The sequence below is a fragment of the Diadema antillarum genome, unplaced genomic scaffold (genome assembly GCF_040938485.1).
Source record: "Diadema antillarum isolate AM-2024a unplaced genomic scaffold, OU_Dant_1.0 seq00000385_RagTag, whole genome shotgun sequence".
Classification (NCBI taxonomy): Eukaryota; Metazoa; Echinodermata; class Echinoidea; order Diadematoida; family Diadematidae; genus Diadema; species Diadema antillarum.
Window position 1 is genome coordinate 25,001 of NW_027271383.1, and position 20,708 is coordinate 45,708.

The 20,708-nt window shown below is 38.3% G+C and overlaps 1 protein-coding gene across 1 annotated transcript in view; it reads left to right on the plus strand.

Annotated features, from left to right (window-relative positions):
* LOC139731797 (tyrosine-protein phosphatase non-receptor type 11-like) overlaps positions 1–20,708 on the plus strand; it is a 59,655-nt gene that overhangs the window by 8,466 nt on the left and 30,481 nt on the right. Inside the window, exon 2 of the mRNA XM_071642669.1 lies at positions 17,171–17,293. Within this exon, the coding sequence (XP_071498770.1) occupies positions 17,171–17,293 (123 nt within the window). The remainder of the gene's footprint in view (positions 1–17,170; positions 17,294–20,708) is intronic.

The following is a 20,708-nucleotide window of genomic DNA, read 5'->3' on the forward strand; positions in this document are numbered from 1 at the left end:
TGTGAAAATTCAGCATTTTGAGGATAAAATAGGATCTGAATTTGTTCAAATGGGCACCATGCCCCACCTGGGGGCCCTGGGAGTCCAACCTACCCCCCCCCAACCCAATTAAAGGAATCTTTAAAAATCTTCTGTAGAACCAGAAGTGATAGAGCTATAGTTAATTAGTAATTAGTACATTGATGACTGTTGTTTCAAGATTGTTCATGAATGGCGAAATCAGGGATGACCGCCTTCCCCCCCCCCCCCTCCCCAACCTTGTTGTCGGGGAGGGTGTCCATGTGGGAACTTACATGTAAATTGTACATGTTCATCTTCTTCTTGAAAACCCCTCAATGGATTTTCACCAAACTTGGCAGGTATCATGCCTAGGGGGTAAGGATCTCAATTTGTTTAACTTGGCACCATGCTCCCCTTGGGAGCCATTGCCCCCCCCCCCCCCCCTTGAACACAACCAAATCAAGGAATACAACATCTTATCTTTTAGTGATCGTGAATTCTGTAATCTCATTGGTCAATCAACCACTGAATATATCCCATATTCCGTGATAAGGTCATATTGTGCGCATGCGCTAAATCCACCACTGAATATATTCCGTATTCCGTGATATGACGTCATAATATGTACACAGCTAGCTGCGCATCTACCAAAGACGCTTATAGGAAAGTGCGCGCTAATCCTGTACAAAACAAATGGACAGCGCGCGGTCCTCAAGCGTATTACGCACATTACCTGAGACCACAAGACGCTTGATAAACGACAACAGCCATGTCTACACCTATCCAAACACTTGTAATTATACTAACTACGAGCGTAAAAATTCCTTCCCCTAACCACGACAAAACTTCGATGCCATTCACACCAACATGCAGTTAGCAAAACCTCAAGGTAATGCTAACTACGATAGAAAATAAAGGGCGCTAGTTCGCCCAAAGGGTTGCATGCTATTGTGGAAAAAATTGAGCGTCATGGTTAACAAAACTCCGTTCAAAGCGCGCTGTGGGGGGCATTCCTAAAACCACGACGAAACCACGACAAAGCCCTAAGAAATCTTATGGTGTTGTTGTGGTGTCTTCGCCTTAAGGTTTTGTCGTGGTTTTCAAAACTACAGGCGTCCACATCTACGCTAACTTGGAGTTTAGTGCCTCGTAGTTTACAAAACCAAGGTGTGAACCTCACTAACAACAGCAGCAGCAACTTCAAAGACAGCGCGTCTCAGGTGATATGCGTCTTAGTAGCTAGACGAGCATGTCTTTGCCTTTACGTACATGTATTTGTATGCGCGCATACAATAATCAGCTCACAAGACGTAGGCCTAAGTCAACATGGTCATGGCTTACAGCCGGCGATTTCAACATCATTCACGAGGGGAAATCTGCGAGAAGAAAGTTAGCACTTACACTAAAAGATAAAATCGTTACCCCTTGCTTTTTCTTATGAAATACGGGAAATATCTACGGTCTGGTGCCATATTCCATTCGGCCTCTGGCCTCATGGAATATGGCACCAGACCGTAGATATTTGCCCGTATTTCGTGAACAAGCAGGGGGTAACTAATATTCTTATATAGAGCCAGAAGTGATATTTAAGCGAAGTTAATACTAAGTTTGTTCTTTGCAGATCCAGGGGTGGGGGAAGAGAGGGGGATCCAAATGCACACCGACAGTAAATTGTACATTTTCATCATCTTCTGGGAGACAACATGACAGATTTTCATCAAACCTGGCAGGTAGCATTCCTAGGAGGATAGATCTCAATTTGTTCAAAGTGATAGAGCTTAAAGTTTGTTTGTTTGTTTGTTTTCAAACTGCATGGTCAAACTTTATAAGTACAGCGTACTTGGCAGGTATCTTTACCAGTGTGATGGAGTATGCAAATGGACATTATGCCCCTTTAACTCTCACCTTAAAACATTGCAAGGGCCCCCTAGCTCTCAAAGCTGCCCCCTCCCCACCTCCAAGTTTGCAGTGTTTTAAGGTGAGAGTCTGCAAGAATGCATGGAAGGTGAACTTGCGATACTCAGGTGAGCGCGAGACCCCTGGGTCTCTTGTTACTGATATTGTCTCTTTAAGGGAAATGATACATAAATTATGTGGATTGAGTGAATACAGTACAATATTAGTAGAAGACATCAGTGAAGTTTGAGGAAAATCTGACAATCTCTTCAAAAGTTTGACATTTTTAAAGTTTTGATACTTGTACCTCCATAGGGGGATGAGAAGACTACAACAGGTTAGGATGTCACTGTACAAAGTGTACTTGTAGGAAATTGATGTAAAGAAAATATAAAGAGAATTCCGCAAATTTGTATTTTTATGAAAAGTTAAGTACTTTGGTACCTATTCTCTTGGCTTGTTGCTGAAGTGTTTGTTAAGGATGATATTATTCCCCCTGCTAACTGAAAGAGGTAAATCAAGTACTCTTTCATTACGCTAAAACAAAATTATGTTAAAAATTATGTTCAATGGACGATTCTTCATATCATCACAGTGATGCCATGGTGTCCAAAATGTGTGAAAACTTGTCACATATTTGGACACTGTTACATCCACAACCAATTCATCAAAAGTCAGGGAATCTAGAGTATTTGTTTATCCCAATTTTTGTTGCATTGCATCAGCCAAGTATCCCATAGTAATCACACCAATGCTTATCATAATTAGTATTACTGATGTGCTGTAAAACCAAAAATAAACAGTTGCAGATGTAACATGGACACCGTATCTGCATTACAATGTACATCTGCAAGCCCAACTTTTGTACAATTTCTAATACAGTGAAACCCTGTTGTAACGAGTTCGGTTATAAAAGGAACCGCTTATAATGAGGTGATCGCGTCGGTCCCGTTTTCCTTTGCGTGTAAACCTATGGCAGAATGAATCGGTAACAACGAGTTCGGTTATAACGAGGACAATTTCGGTGCATCATGATAAAGAAAAATATAAACAATTTGATTGGATATAACAAGGTTCTATTTCTTCACTTGTTGCTTTCAAACACGCGACAAACGAAACATTGAAAATCAAATTCACGCTTTCTATGTCTCTTTCCCTTTTAGCAGAGTACTGTCCCTTCCATGTTTTCTTCGAAACCACGCGATAATACACAGAAATACCTTCCGATGTTCCCTCTACAATTATGTAAGTTATTGAATTAAATCATTCGATTTTCTTTTTCACGACAAACGAAACATTAAAAACCGAATTAGCAACTTGATCGCATTTAACAAGGTTCCATTTCTGCTCTTGCCGCTTTCAAACAAGCGACAAACAAAAATTTGAATACCGAATTCACGCTTCCCATGCCTCTTTCCTGTTTTGCAGAGTACTGTCCCTTCCATGTTTTCTTCTAAACCACGCGATAAGACACAGAATGGTTCAATACAAGAGGAAGAGATCGGTTTAGAAAGAATCACGAATGTGATCCCGCCGAATAGGCGGGAACATAATGTGCAACTATTATGTGAAGAGATTTTTGGATGAAAAATAAAGAACGCATTTCAACCTACATTGTTTTTTTGGGGGGTCTTTTTTGTATCAATTTACAAATAATTTCCCTTTATTCTCTCAATGATAATGATCCATAATTGTGTAATAACAATGCAAAGGATGTTCTTAAGTTTGATTGATGGGTGTCTATATGACATCATGCTTATGTTTTCCTTTGTTTTTGATGCGTACGGTTATAACGAGGTAATATCGCCGGTCCCAGGGACCTTGTTACAATGGGGTTTCTACTGTATCATTTGAAAAGTGTCACAAAACAAAAGGTCTTGTGTTCTTTAAATGCTTCATGAAGGTAACACAAATATCACATCAAATGCCCAACCGTTGATACTGTAAGCCTTATTTCAAAAGTTATGATAAAATGTCACAAAGGGTTTCCCAACTTTGTGGAGAGACCCATAAATTATATGATACATGAACAGGCTTCTATTAAGCATTGTGTGTTGATACACTGGATATTACATTGTACCTGCAGAAAGTAAAATCATGGGTAGTGTGACTTATGATCTCTCAAGCACTTCTAGAGCAACAAGGAAAAAGGATGTCAGGCTGATTTCATTGTTGAAGGCACGTGTTCTGTTTCAAAACTGTAAGGTATGAGTTCACTGGCAAGGTTATCTTGCTTTTTTACCACAGATTGTGGGTATATATTTCAAATCTTACAATTCAAGCAGACAGGGCATAGTAATTATCAGAGAAATTTAAGATGAGGAGCTCTAGTTTGGAGTCACTTTTGAAGAACTGCTGTATTTTGCAAGTGACAATGTAATCATTGATGTACAATGCAAACTCAGAACTAATTGAATTTACCAGCCAAACTTGGCTGGTAAGTGTCCCTTGGGGAGTTGAAGGTCACCACAAGGTCAAAGGTCATAGGCAGGGTCAATGAACTTCCAGGATTTAGAAAAACATTAATTTCTTCTACGCGAATGGGTGAGACACATATTGGCACTTGCCTTGTTTGTGTGTCCACACTAAGTCATTGGCTTTCACAACATGTTGAAAAAATACATTTTTAAAAACCATTGATTTTAGATGTGCATGAACAAACCTTCTGTTGTTTTGTAAAAATTTTCCAGATACAGAGCTCTGTATTTTTTTTTTTTGCTTGCATTCTTTTTAAAAAAGGTGGGAGGAGGAAAAGTTCATGTACAATATGACATGGAATTTGGCTGTTCGTAACTTTCCAAAAAAAAATGCTATGATAGTCTTTAAGCAAGGGGGTACTATTTTTTAGTTCTTTCAGCTAAATTAGGACAACCTGGAAACCTATATTTCCTCTGTGATAAGCTCTTTACAAGAGTTTTATCAGTGGAGTTTAGGAGGAAGCCAGAGTCACATCCTCTAATTGCCATGTATAAAGAGTAAATTCAGACTTATCAGAGTGAAGTGACTGTTCAAGAAGTTTGTTTGGTTTATTTTCATTTTTTTAATTACGGGCTTTCTGTCTTGTAGAGAAAAATGTAGGGGAATGGAATGTTTGTTGGAGCTCATTTTAACCATAGTTTTTGTCTGGACATCCTAATTGATTTTTGAAAGCTTGAACAATGTCATAGGGGTCATGAAAGGCATAATCTCCCAATAACTAAAAAACAGATATTCACCAAACTTACAGTGTGTATTCATAATGAAATAAGAGAGAAACTATTAAATTTTGGGGTCACAAAGTCAAATGTCAAGGGTCATGCATAGATTCACTATAGATATTAAATTTGCAAACATTTCTATACCATGAAATTGTGTATGCCTGGTTCTTGTAGGCCATTTGTTAATGGACAGCCAAGGATTTTATGGAGTACTTTTTTATGATGAAGTATCTGGATGATTTCATTCAAATTGAAAACCCATTTTGAAAATACAAAAAATTTATATCGCAGGCCATTGTATGCTCAATTCCTTCCCTTTCAGAGTAAAGGCTCTCTTTAGAGCAAAAAGGGGCTAAAGTGCAAATTGATGTGGCAGCGGACAAATACACTCAGCAAAAAAAAAGAAAGTAAACACTTTTTCAAGGTTGTATTTCTCATAGAATGTTTGGCTAAAAGTTAATGAATTGTATACCATATTGAAGGTAATTTAAGTGGCTATCAGCCTAGTAGGTCAATATAAAGGGAAACTTTATGCATGAGTGAACATCTTTGTTTTTCTCTTCCAAGACACAAAAGCAAAAATTGCAAAATTGAACAAGTTGTTATTCATGCGCAAGTGCTCTTCCATTAACAATAAGAACAAAAGACAAATTTAACACGTAAAGATACATGAATTAAGTTGCAAAATTAAATCTTTGATCTCTACAATATCTTTGAAGCCCAAGATATCAATAAAGGCCAAAAATAAGGGAGAAAAATGAAGAATCTTAGGTCAAACTGATATTCCCATGAAATAAGAGAAGAAGCAATATTAACAAAAATGGTAGAAATTTCAATTTGTTTTCAAATTAGGAAAATTGTAAATAATATTTGGTTCTTAAATTTATCTCATGAATCCTTAAATTACTAAATAAGAAGAGTAAAATCAAGAAATTATGTTTATTTAATCATCTTTATGCCATTACTTCCTATGTCGTTTGAAGTTTCAGCTGACAGAAAATTCTTATTTCCCCCTTTAGTTTCCCATTTTCTTTTTGTTTGAAGTTATAAAGAGACAAAGAGAACAAAAACTTGTTTTTGCCATTTCATTCATGTCTCTCATTGTGTTAAACTGGCTTTTTGTTGTCATTGTTATCTTGAAGGGCATTGCCAAATGAAAGACAACTTATCAAATTTTGCAAGTTTTACTTTTGTGCCTTGGCGGGCAAAAATGAATGTGTTCACTCTTGCATAAAGTTTCATTTTGTATTAACCTACTAACCTGATAGCCAATTAAGTTACCTTTAATATGCTATATGATACATTGATTTTCACCAAAATCTTCTATGAAAAATATGATCTCGAAAAAGTGTTTACTTTCTTTTTTAGCTGAGTGTATATGGATATGAATGATTGCAAAGGACAAGATTCAGTTCATGGTGACTCTTTATGTGATAATGCAGTCTCTTGTAGAGGAAGGCATTTCCAACATATGCATGTAATTGTAGAACTTGTGATCATTCAAGTCTTGCTTCTGTTTTCATTTGTTCAGTGCAATGATAGCTATTAAAACCCAATATTGATGTGTAATGCATACTACTCTAAAATGCCACCCTCAAATGACCATATTATGACCACCAATCAAATTGTTTGGTTTTTGGGTGCATTTATCAATCATTTTGGGCAGAGAAAGGTTTTCCAAATGGCTTTCAGGGATTTTTTTAGAGATGATAAGCACAAAGCTGTTTTGATAATGGGGTTTGGAAAGCCTTTTTGAAAACTGCAAATTTGTGCTTTCTGAAACAGGTTTCAGCCAGAAACATGTTTCTAGAAGCGAGATAAATGCAAAGCTATTTTGAAACAACTTTGTACTGCGGTTTAAAGCTCGCGCTGTATGGCATGTACATACGTGTATGACCCCTTCTCGGGTCAAACGGCGCAATGCAGCTTGGCAGTGACAAGGCCAGTTTCATGTTGGCAATGAGTCGATAAACTTATTTTGGAAGCCGTTTGTAAAGGGCTTTGGAAAAGACTTTTGATAGTGGGTATGGAAAAAGCCATTTCAAAGTGGGGAAAGATGATAAACGCAGCCTTTGATTGTGTGGTAAAAAGTAAAGTATACGATATTGATACAGGGGAAAATGAGCTCGACTGTGTTGAAGAGCGATGCGGAGGTGGGGTTTTGCATGCACGGGTGTATTAGAACGTTCATGATTTTTATTTATTTTTTCTTGTCTGTGTGTGAGATGATGTTAATCAGTGCAGTCGCTGCGGACGGGTGCAATTAACTCTCTGTTTTCATTTTGACCTGACCTCGCTTTCCTCTTGAATGAACACGTTTCGCATGTAAACCGCTAGGAAAGTGTCGCAGCAAAACTGCTGTAACTTTACTATTTATTCATATTTTTTGATAACTCAAACGGTCATGAAAAGTAAAACCCTCATTTTAACCTGCCATTATGTTAACTTTTTAAAATAACGACGAGAAAATATTCCAAAATGGAGCATAACTTCACTCTCAAAATGGAAAATAATTGTCAGAAATCACTGCTAAAATTTCACATTTTGACTTCGTGAACAACAAAAGACTTTCAAGTATGTTACTAAGTATGTATTTCTTTCCGGAACTCTTAAATATCACATTGGACCAGTCATGCGTCCGGATATGTCTGGAAATAATCGAAAGTGGTGCACTTTCTACCTTTGTTCCGAGCACGAAATTTCATAGTCATTCGCAGACGGGTAGACAGGGTACAGTCCCACGTACCCACATCTTTGTCGCTCTAACGTCACCTGTACTTCAGTGCCGTACTCTGATCGTAACTCCTACCCGGGAATTCGTAGTTGTAATGTTACTTACTATAGTGCAGTAAAATCTGCGTTAAGTCCGAATAATCCAATGTCATGAATTTGCAACTGCATAAATGGTATCATAGCCGATAGATATTCAAATATTTGCTACATTCTTTTTAATAGGCCAGTTCTGATAACGTAAGTGCTTGTCGTTGAGGTGGCGAGATCCCCAGCACACTGCTACATTGTACTTATCGACACCCCGTGCGTCCCACTCTCATAGCATGCATGTGCAGTTTACTAGGCATCCGCAGCAGCCTCCTCGCATCGCACAGTAACAGTACGCTGCATTGCATCGACCAATCAGCTCGCTGGATCGAAGCAGCATGGGAAAGTCCATTCATTGCGCAAGCGCAAATCAGTTTTTCGTAGAATATGACGTCATTATTCTGATTTGCTGCTCCAAGATTTCTGACAAGATACCTCATTTATTTTTACTTGTAACTTCAAAAATAGGTCTTCGGCAAAGCGAACAGGGCTACATTAACGTCCGCACATGTCTTATGAATATGTATGTCAAGTTTCATGAATATTAAGTGGTGCGTCCAGATGTGTCTGGAAATAATTGGACGGTAGTTTTCCGAGACAGAGAAACATGAAATATTGAATAACTTAAAAAGGATCGTTTCTCGTGATTTTTTGGTATGTAGATAGAAATCATGATTTTGCATTGATACTGAAAGTTTGAGCGATTTTGGTCAATGTACAATAGCGGAGATATGAGAAGGTGAAATTTTGGTGAAAATGAGAACGCCCGATTCGCACTGCCCCAGTGATGGTTGAAAATTCAAAACGTTTCATTGGTTTCGGGGGAGTTAATTATAGCCGTCCGCTGCGACTGAGTGTGAGAGCGTGAGATTTGGTCAAAATGTGTGAGAGTTGGCAGCCCTGAAATATCTGACAAAAGGCTCCATGAAATGCCCCTTAAATAATCCCTAGAGGACAATTGCTCTTACATGTACTTCCCCTGCCTACATACAGGTAGCTAGGGGAGTATTCCATGTCCTACTTTTATGTACTAAAGGTAAATAAAACAACAACTAGATGCATACTTTATCATAAGTTTTCCAATATTATGGGAACAGTCCCTGTTTGCTGTTCACACAGTTTGCCATAGTTGTAGGGGAATGGAACTACAATTTATATTAGATTTGATGTCATAAAGTAGGACTGCCTCGTGACATACATTGTATGTGAAGCACAGGCATTCCCATGCCACTAAGATGTGGGAACTTCCTCAGCTGAGGGGTTCTGTCCATGATGTACAGCTTCTTTAAATATGAAGTTTGTGTTCCTACAGTATCCTTTTGACCAATCTTGTGAGAAGCTATTTTATAAATGCTCATATGATGGCTTATTTTCACACCTTTACTGTCTAATGAGGCTCAACTGCCTCCAAAGCCGTGCTATTCTACTTTTTTCTTAATTACGAGGTACTGTAAAAGTGGATATTTTCACACGAGCAATTTTTTTTCGCGCTCGCCCGAGTAAGATGAATTTTGCATGTTTTTAATTCTGGGGAATCAGGACATTAACTACTGGAACATACAAACTTTGTATGACATGCCCAAATATTCACATGCTTTTATTTTCGTGCTAGCTTCTGATTGCGTGAAATGTGCAATAATTTCCACACTGCGAAAGTTTCCACTTTTACAGTAAGTTTGAACTTTTAATGCCTCTGTCCAGAAGGGTACCAGAGGCATTTGGGATGTCATTTGGAAATCCCTTCTTTCCAGGAAAATCCCATAACTTCAGCTAGGAATATCCATTAAATTAAAGAAAAAGATAGAATTGAATTGATAATTGTTTGCATGAATATAATAGTTGGGAAAGGGTGAAAGGCCAAGGTTGCTGTGTGTTACAGATCTCCCTATCGCATATAATGTAAAGATTTAGTTGCTAGCAGTCAGGTCGGTACGCTGGCCATACGTGCAAATGAATAAATGAAAAGGAGGTACATTTTAATCTTTTATAGGCACCTGCGTGCAACATACAGTATAGAGGTCAGGTGGGGTCACACTTTCAGGGTTCACTTGTGCGCTTGCGATAATGCGGAGTTACATTTTACTGTGCAGCATGTATGGGCAGAGCATATATATGGGGGAATCACATCTAATTTTCCCCTTATTATCATGGCTAAAACATTGTCACTTCATAATAAAAAGGCAATTTTAGAGTTTACAGTTGAAATTTCTTTTCCTAACATGTAACAGTTGCTAAGGAAACCTACAAAGCTAATTGTAGTTTCGGGATAGAGATAGTGCTCCATGGTTTGTTTTTGTTTTTGTTTTGTATTAGGCCTAAATGATCAAATAGAGCTTGCGCTGCACACCAGCACAGCGTTATTGACTCATTGTTATGGAAATTTAAAGTGCCACTTCCATTTAAGTTTTTACAATTATACAATGTGATAGTCAAGAATAAATTATAAAATGAAAATGCCGTTTTCAAACCATAATGTCTGCTAGGAATGTCTATGGTGATAAGTTTAGAAATACTCGTGGATTTATAACAATCAGTTTCCTAGCATAACAGGGGTGAAAGATAAGCAGTTGTGGTCAAAGGCCATCAAAATTTTCCTTGTGTGGAGAGGGATAAAGGTCTATCCTTGGGCAGCAGAGAAATTTGATCAGTCAATGAACTTCATCAAACTGTCAGTGAAAGGTTATGTTCATGAATATCACATGTTGTGTCTGCGTAAGAAGCTGAGGCATCCCAGCTGGCTGCATGACAGTAAAATTGCTCTAACTTTTGTTCTTCAGGGAATAATTTTCCTGGTATCGCATAGCAATTAGCTATGCATTTTGGTGTGACTGCTATACAAAATAGTGTTTGTGTAGCAATTTTATTACATAGAAGTGTACACTACAGTAGTTTTTTGAAAATCTACCCCCCTCGACTAAAATTGCTATTCAATTTTGAGAAGGTAAATTATACCCTGTTCTTCACCATTCTGTTTTCATGTGAAAGCTTTTTCATTAGACAGGCTGTTCTACCTTTCCTGATATTGTTAACTCATGCAATGTCAGAATCATTATTTAGGTGACTCTCCTTATGGAAAAAAGTCTCTTCCCAAATGTTCAAATTGATATGTGATCCTTTATGCACTGCCTTGGATACTGCATGTCTACTAAAGAAGAAAAAAAAAATGTAAAAATTTTGTGAACGTTCGTGTGACATAATTGCTGTACTGAGTACTGGTTGAAAAGTTTTCCAGTGGCACAAAACCAAATGATCTGTATGGAGCTCTGTGTACATACAATGTACATGCAGTAGTCAGTCATTAAAGCTGTTGGTTCAAGTCTGAGCAGATCGTCCATGTGTAATCTTCATTCTTTGTTCTTGTTTAACTGGTATATTAAATCTTTAAAACAGGTTTGATACATATAAGATGGGAATTTTGCACTCCACAGAAGACATGGCTGGTATGCTAGTAAGCAAATAATCAACGTTGGTAAAGGTGATGGGACAAACTATCACTTCCGAGGCGATCTGGATGTAGCTATCTTTCTGAAGCGCAGCTGAGAAAAGATAGCGTACACATTCAGATCGCCGAGAAAGTGATAGTTTGTCTCATTGTCTGAAACTAAAAGTTGATTATTTGCTTTATATTCCACATCTAGGGTGCTAGAAATTCCCATTTTATTCCACATCTGAAACCGTTTTAGCTGTCTTTAGGTATCCTTAGGGCTTAGGCTATGTGTGCGCGTAGATGACAAAACAATGAATATGCTGCGCGCACCGCACGGCACCGAAGTGAATGTGCGTTGCACTGTGTACTATCAAGTGACCTAGTTCACATGATAGTCCACAGTGCAACGCACTTTTATTTCGCGAGTACTCATCTTGCGTTAGGACTGTGTGGACTGTGTGGAGATCAGCGAAACAAAAGGAACTATCAACATAGAGTGTAACGAACTTTTCTTCTCAGGTGATGTGATGGGCAAAACTATGCTTCATCATGTGATCAGCTCTGGAACAATCCTATTGCAACATTCTTAGTATGTGGAATATAAATTGCTCTATTTTGGCACCCCTGAGTCCCAACAGGGTGCAGATAGGTCAATAAGCAGCCAGAGAGCTCCTTCAGACCATGGACCTACAATGCAATGTTCAGACATATGAATTCAGTCTTAGCTGGTCATGAATCCTATACATGGCCGGCGCCACATTTTCAAAAGTAGAAGGGGGGGGGGGGGCCAGTTTATACTCCCGGTGCCTGGTGCTACTTCTGGGTTTCATCAGCTAACAAGCAAAAAAAAAAAAGGGAAAAAAAAAAGGCCTTCAGCGCCACTTTGTGATTCCATTTTCGGGTTTCTTCAGCTGACACCCCCCCCCCAAAAAAAAAAAAAAAAAAGGAGGAAAAGGATCCCTTTTTTCGGGATCGGGCGGGGGCAAAAGTGGTTATACCCTATGGGCAATTCCGCAGTTAGGTGGACATGACATGGATAAAAGAAATGTGCCTCTTTAGCTTACTCTTTAATTTAGGTACCAACTAATGCCATGGATGTTCACCAATCATTAAGGTCTTTCAAATTCAGTAGATTTTATTTTTCGTATTTATTGATTTCGCGAGATCTAAAACCATCATTTAAAATGTACATGTGGGACTGGGGATGCTGAAATTCACTTAAATGCAAATTACAGTGGGTTCCTTTGAAATTTTTTCCTCAAAGTTTTGCTAATGGGTAAAAGATGAATACATTTAAATACTCCAGAAGTCATGTGACATTTTGTCAATTACAAAAGGGTGAAATGACCTGCGGAATTACTCCGGACAAATGTAACGTTACTAACCGTAACGTTACTAACCATGCTTTACGGGGTCTAGCTAAAAAATAATTGGGCGAACTGCTCAAAAACTTTGTGTGAACATTTGTCATGATGCAATAATTAGAATTAATGCAACACTTTGTTTGAAGTAACTTGAATTTTTGCACACTTTTTGTGACAAGACATTGATTTTTTTGTCATGTCCTTTTTTCGTAACGTTACTAACCTGCCCTTTAAGCTGCCATAGCAATTCTAATATTTCATGGATTGTATTCATTCTTTTCTGTATCATAAACCTGGGAAGGATGAACATGTTTTTGACATAATTTTGACTTGAAATGAATAAATGGTAATTTAGTAGTAAAAACAAATATCTGAATTTGTTCAAATGTAACGTTACTAACCGCGGAATTGCCCCTTAGATGTATTCTTATGTATTGTGCAAAAAAGTGCCCCCCCCCCCCCCCCCACCTGTCTTACTTCAAGTGGTGTTCTTTAACCTGTTGAGAACAAGAGCTGATTTTGCAATAACACTCATTTTCCATAGAAATCTGCCCAAGTATACTTGGGCCTAGTCTTCAAAGGGTTGAGGATGAAGAGGACACTGTGGGTTTTCTGTTTAGAGATAGAGAGTTTTATCCCAAGATTCTTATTAAGATTGGCAGAGGTGTACCTGCAAGAATTTCAGGGCAAATATATATTATGTAAACCAAATGCTCGAATACTTGTCTGCTGCAGAGAGACTGAGCTGCATCTCAAAACAGGCAGATTGTCATTGTGATAGGGATACATTGCAGCTCTGCCCAGGGCCCTGTTGCATAAAACCCTTACCGCTGGACTTACCGCTCCTTTTTAGCAGTTAGTCTTCAAATTAGCGGTAAATCTTATAATCCTTGATGCTGATTGGCTGTGACGCCTAATTTTGACGGTAGTTACCATTGAAATTCAATGGTAAGTTTTATGCAACGGCCCCAGTATGAATTTGAGAAAGGCACTTGCTCATTGATTGAACAGTACAATGAATAATTCATGCAGAGGCAGTGTACTGTGCGCCCCAGGGCGATATCACTCAATGGTTGACCCCAAGCTGTTAGGACAAAATAGTCACATGATTTACAAAAGGGGAAATCCCCTTCAGTGTTGGCTTCCATTCCTTATGAAACAACAGGTCACCTGACCTCCTTAGAAGGTAATTGGCTAATGAGAAGGTTTCCTCATATACTGTGTCTCCCCTGTGAACCTTCAATTTAGATAATTTGGTTTGCATTATGTGCTTATGTACATGCATGTGCTATGAATGCTTGCAAGCTTGCACATGTGGAAATCAGATATGCTGAGGAATTTGGCCTGTCAAGCCCCACAGGAATCATGCGAATTTTTAAAGATGTACAAGTAATTCTACATTTTCCATTATTATCTAAATCTGAACTTCATAGGTATAATGAAGTTCAAGATCTTAAAGGGATAACGTATCCTAGGTTGGGAAAGTACCGTTGCTATGATGAGGTAAAATCAAGATGTAGGCTGACATGTTGTAGCTGACTTGATGTCTGCTGGTAATTTCATGGCATGGAGTACATGTATGTTCCCAGGCATTATACAAAAGGGGTTGACTAGTTTATAGCAGAACAGGGAATTTTCCATGTAAACGAAGTAAAACAGAACAAAATGAAACAAAGTGATCCTCTTATAAAAGGTGGGTCCCACCTGTTACAGGGATCCCTTTGTCTTGGATATCTCAGCCATTTCAAAACCAATTGTTATCAAATACAATTAAGTGTGAATCTCTCGTGAAATTGCAAGCTCTGACATTTCATATTAAGAGGTTTCTCATTATCTCACAAAATAGTTGTAAACCTGAAGCCCCATCTCGACCAAAGATGTACCATGTTGGGTCAAATGATGGTTGAATTTCATAGTTGCTGTTGGCCTCAGTTTCTCATTTCATGGGGCAGTACATAATGTATGTGTTGTATTCAGTCTGATGTCACCTACAAATGTAGGGCTACATTGTACTGTATATGTCACTATTTTTCTTCATTTTTTTCCTCTCTCTCTCTCTCTCTCTCTCTGATTAAATTATGTTGACACGTATCCCACTATGTAACCTTGAATCAATCAATGTACCTGTGTCAATCCCAAAGTGGGTGTAAATCATGTTGCGGCAATCAGCCAGTTAGTAATAGTATCGGACCATATATGTATGTGATTCATACACTTATTGCTGAGGCATTTACCTATGATATTGTCATGGGAAAACTGGCATTCCAACTCAATCAACTTCAGTCAGCCTTGATTCTACCTATAACATTTGTACATAGATGTAATTTGTCTTCCCTACAAGATAGAACAAATGACTGCTATATACTGGATACCATATTAGTATACAATTGTATGTAGTGTACCAGGTTTGCATGCATCTACATCACACAAACAAATTTGTATGTATAACAGTATTGGCATGTGATGCATCACGCGTTACCCCGGGGTACCACGTTGTTTAGCGCCACCTCACGTCCACTCGAGGACAGCCGCAGAGAAATGTATGCACTGTGACGTGCGTGCACATAGCCATTCCCATGCCATTGCATGTTATACTACATGTATGCATGCATGGTACGCTGTGCTAGCAATAGCATGTCTTCAGTACAGTGCAGTGCAGTGCAGTGGCTAGCACCAAAATAATGTCCACTTTTTGGCAACCCAGGGTACAACCTTTAAAAAATAAATAATTCAACAAAATGGCTGATTTTTATTTGGTACCCTGGGATACCATTTATGTCATCATATGATGGTGGAGAACAATAGAATTAGTTTGAGACATAACTTTGTAAATTTACATTACTTAAGACAGAGTTCTAAGGATTTGGTGCCCCCTCCCCCATGTGTTCTGATATCAAATATCTGTATTTTTTAAGGCATAGAATTTCTCAATGTAGTTATAATGTTAACTGACTGTGATTGTAGGATTCAGGTTGACCTACACGTATGTCATCACAACAAAGAGAGATTATCTTGTACAATGAAATCCAATTGTTATTAATGCGTTAAATTTGAATTATTGATGATAATAATAATAATAATGATAATAATAAGGTCTTTATTATCCAGGGTAGCCTCTTCAGTGTTGCCACTGCTCTACCAGAGGGCCCTGCTATTATTATTACTCTAGCGTTGCCAGGTACCCATTTGTACACCTGGGTCGAGAGGGACTTTGTGGGTAAAAACATCTTGTCCAAGGACGTAAGCGCTGAGCGGGACTCGAACTCGGGTCCTGCGATTGGGAGTCGGGAGTCTTATCCACTATGCCACAGCACCCCACATTGATAGCAAAGCCTATCATATTTGCACTGAACACATGGTCCAACACGCAGACTGCTTTGTTGATCAAAGTAAGAATCCTCACATGAGCAACTGCTTTTTAGCACAGGTCAGTTCTTGTCTGATATACAATACTACATGAAATCACAGTGACTTTGACACCAGAAGGTTTAGATAACATGAAATCCATTGTTTGGTGTCAGTGTCAGGCTCAAGGCATTTTTCTCTAGACTATGGAACATGTTTTGCCATAATCAGCAGCCATTTCCTTCTCATGTAGGCTTGCTGCTGAAACAGGTTGTTCTTCAAACAAATAACCACAGCTGTATGTTATCTTTCTGCTGTTCATACACTTGGGATATAGTAGTTATTATGAAGAGATACATGTATACCAGTACAAGGAAATCAAGAAAACTTTGTAAGGTCATTGGTTTTAAAGGAGTGAAATGGTGCTAGATTTTGTGGGGTAACTGCAAGAAAGAGGTGAGGCTAATCTTGGGATTGTTGACCATGATGTACAGTGTAAAGCTTTTGAATATACAACTGCAACATGTCACTGATATTGTAACCAGTTTCTGAATTTCTAAGGGTCTACTTTGGTCTGGATGAATTATGAAGGGGAAGAAATAAAAAAATTGTAGATGACCTGGCTTTTAGTTTGTGCTTTTAGTATGGATGAACTCATGTATTGATATTTGTCTTTTTTGTTTTTGTTGTTGTTGCTGTAATGAGGTAAAAGTCAGTGATTCAATACACACTATTCCTTCTTATATCATTGAAATTGAATGTGCATATATCGGTGTCATTTGTTCATATCTTAAGAAGCTGTATTTCAAACTGTACTGTGGTTGTATTTATTGGGCCCTTTGTAGATAGAATGTTTCAAATCATTTGTCTGACGTGTACATGTACAAAGGTGTATGAGATGATCACAGAAATACAATTTATCACAGTGTTTTCATCACCTGAAAGTATCTTTACACTTTATACAAAGTAACAATCAGCTTTGTCTGATGATGAAAGCAACAATATTACATAGGTGCTATTTGCATGTGGAGTTCTATTCTATGCAAGTTTTGAACTGTGGGGCTCTTGTCTGTGTGGATTGTCTATGATCAATAATCTTTTTCTTTATATCTCCTACCCAGATGGTTTCATCCCAACATCTCAGGCATAGACGCAGAAAGACTCCTGCTAGACAATGGTTTTGATGGCTGTTTCCTTTGCCGCCCCAGCAAGAGCAACCCAGGGGACTTCACTCTCTCAGTCAGGTAAGGGGCTGATGAACATAGGAGGGCGAGCTGACAATTTACTATGTACAAAATTCTGTAGGTTTTCATGACATTAAATAGATTATGTTTGTTAAATTATTTAAACACGAACTCAATCTAAGATTTTTTCTTAGATATTTAAAGGATGTGCAAAAATTTTAGTATAGTGCAGTATAGTATGGGGGGGGGGGGGGGGGTAGTAGGGCCTGGCAGAGCCTTTCAGCGTATACATGAATACAGCACAGAATGTAGAAAGTATGCAGTTTATATGCAAGTCTGCTCAGCAAGCTCTACGATGTACAAGAATACACATGTACAGTGTACTCTGTGTGCACAAAGTCAGTAGTAAAGTCTAGAGCTTTATGGTAGGGCCGTAGACCTACGGCATATGCATCAATAGATTGAAGGTTCTATTTACTGTAACAATTATTGTATGTTCTGTTGATGCAACAGTACTTCACTACATCTAGAACTCCTACTAAATTATCCCTCATGCAGGTCTATTTCACCTCGGCCTGTTTTATAATCCAATATAGTGCTTAATAGAGCATGCGCTGTTTGTATGCTTTTTAATTCTGAATGTGTGTATGTGTACAGCTATTGCTGTTTTTAGAATGACCTTTGTTCAAAGCTTTTTGTATCTCCATATTTCTATTTAAGTGCAATTCCATACCATTCAAATTGACTTCAGTATACAGTATGAGTTGAAGCCAGAGTGGTTTGAGCTTTCATTGAAATCAGGCCAGTAATATGAAAGTTATGGCAGTGTAAGATTTCACATGTGTAAAAAAGAAGTGATATGAGCAGCAACCACATCAAAAATGGTGATGATCTCATGGCCACATAAATCTCGTATTGACCTACCTTTTCTAAAAATTTTTTTTTTACTTTAAAGGTCATGTACAGAATAACTTATATGCTCCACATTTAAATTTAGTTGAGTTACAATAATGTACAAATGGTACCCGGTATAGGGGTAAGGGTTGTAGCTGCCAATCTTTTTAATGTTTGATTTTTTTTTCTTTGCTGTAGGTATGATGTTTGGGTGAACAAAAGATTAGAAGAGATTTGAGTTCAAAGCATCACCTGTGTGTAATATCACTCTCTCCAAGATATCTTGTGAACCTTTAAGCTCAATTACTTTCTGATGTTAATGAAACTTCAGCCATTCTGTTTTTCTGATTTGGCTGTATTAATTTCAATGTGAATATGATGTGAAATTGCATGTCCTTCCTTCATGACATCACTTCTTTCATTTGTGCCAATTTATCAGATGAATCAAGATTGTATACATAAAATGCTCAGTAGTGTAGTGTTTGCTGCAGAGTATTCAATTGATGATTTATAATAGCAAACCAAACCTAACTTCAGCTGTCTTGAGTTGTTTCTGTGTTTGTTTTTGAGATAATATATCATACTTTTATACTCCAACTAAACCAGGAAGTGCAACCTCTGTAGACTTGTCTGTGCATTCAATAAATCTAGGGGAACCCGTGGGGAGTCCCTACTTGTGTAGCAGGAAGTCTGCATGTGCTCTACTGGCACTGTGTGGACTTTGCAGCAGACCTTTACCTGTCACTCTCAATTCACAGAAAAGTGCCCCCATTGTGTTTTACAAAGACCTGCCTGGCTTTCCCAGGTACAAACCCCGGTTCACACACTGTGACCGAGTCGGACGACAATGCTTCTTGGCCGAGTCCCAATATCCTGCGTGTAATCATGGAAGCCTGCTTACCTTTCGAGTTTGTGACTCTGATGGGATGATAACTTCCTGATGCTGTGTCTCTATTTCCATTTCTGCCTCTTACAGCGTTCTACCATTGTCCTGATGAGTCATATGTAATATCTTATCCAACACACTACAGTACAGCTGCCTCATACTGAGATAAAATCTTGAGTATGTGATGCAGTATTTGGTGTCCTGGGGTACAACTAAACATTTCACCATTATATTGAATTATATGTGTTATTATTTTCTACTTCTTCTTTTTTAGCACTTTACCCTGGGTTACCAAGAAAATGTATGATTCTCGCCCCTATGGCCCCTAGTGTTTTGTTGTCTTTTTTTTTCTCTCTCTCTTTGATTACAGTACCAAACGTTATTAAACATTAAAAAGGACAAGTTCACCATCATGAATGCAGCACTAGTACACTAGTAGAACACATCAGTGAAAGTTTGAGGGAAATCAGACAATAAGATAACATACACATTTTTGAAGTTTTAGTGCTGCCATCGCTGGATAGCAAGACTTCTACAGTGTATGATGTCACATGTAGAAAGATTTAAAGAAAATATGAAGAAAATTTCACCTATTTTTACTTTTCTTGCATAAAAGAAGAGCACTTGACTTGCCTCTTCCAGAAAGCAGTGGGAATAATACTACCCATAGCACAAGACAGTGACAAGTCCAGGGAATGTGTACTTTCTTTAAAAAAAAAAAGAAGAAATTTTATGGTATTCTCCTTATACTTCCTTATCATTCTATGCATGTGACATCACTCTCTGTAGTAGTCTTCTTATCCAGCAGTGACGGCACAGAAACTGTAAAAATTCATACTTTTGAACAGATTGAATGACTCTCCTCAAACTTTCACTGATATCCTGTACTGATTTTGCTCTATTGACTTAATCCACATGTACATGTATTGTATTCATAAAGGTGAACTTGTCCTTTAATGACCTTGCTGCTATAGTGACATGACATGGCAGTGCATGTAAGTGCAGCTCAGCAGCAGCATGCATCTACAGATTAAAAAAAAAGGTAATCATGAGCCAAGTTTGTGGATTAGAATGATCTCTTTCTGAATTAATCTCCAAAACAGTTTGAAAAAGTTCATGAAATGAATTATTGCTATTGTAATTATTTGAACACATCATGACAGGGATGAATAGATATTCAGATTGTTACAGCTGATTGCTAAAATTTGGCTGCCATGATAGCAGTTCATTACTGTATACCTTCAGAACTCAAAATGGCACTACAGGTCACACAGCAAGTGCTGTAACCAGGGGTACCTTTATGGTGTGCCATATCACACGGTTACAAGATATTACACTGATATTACTTCAAAGACGCATAGACCCGGCAGTTGCGGGGGCACTGTTGGATGATAGTGCTGATCACGTTGGCATCGATACGAAGATTGCCGAACTTGAGCTGTCGTCAAGTAAAACGTATCTAGGTGTTGCTACATGTAGGTAACGTTGCCTTCTGCGCATCACACAGTCTGTAGTGATGCCAGGGTGCGTGCTTCTTTAATAGTATGACGTCACAGAAGAAGTTTGCTAAAGCTGTCATCATCAGCCGAATCATGAGCTGAACTGTGATCGGACCACTGGCTACAGTGGATCAGACTTTTTCAGACTCATGGAAATGGGTCAAATCATCAGTCCTAAAGAGGAGTCAATAGCATA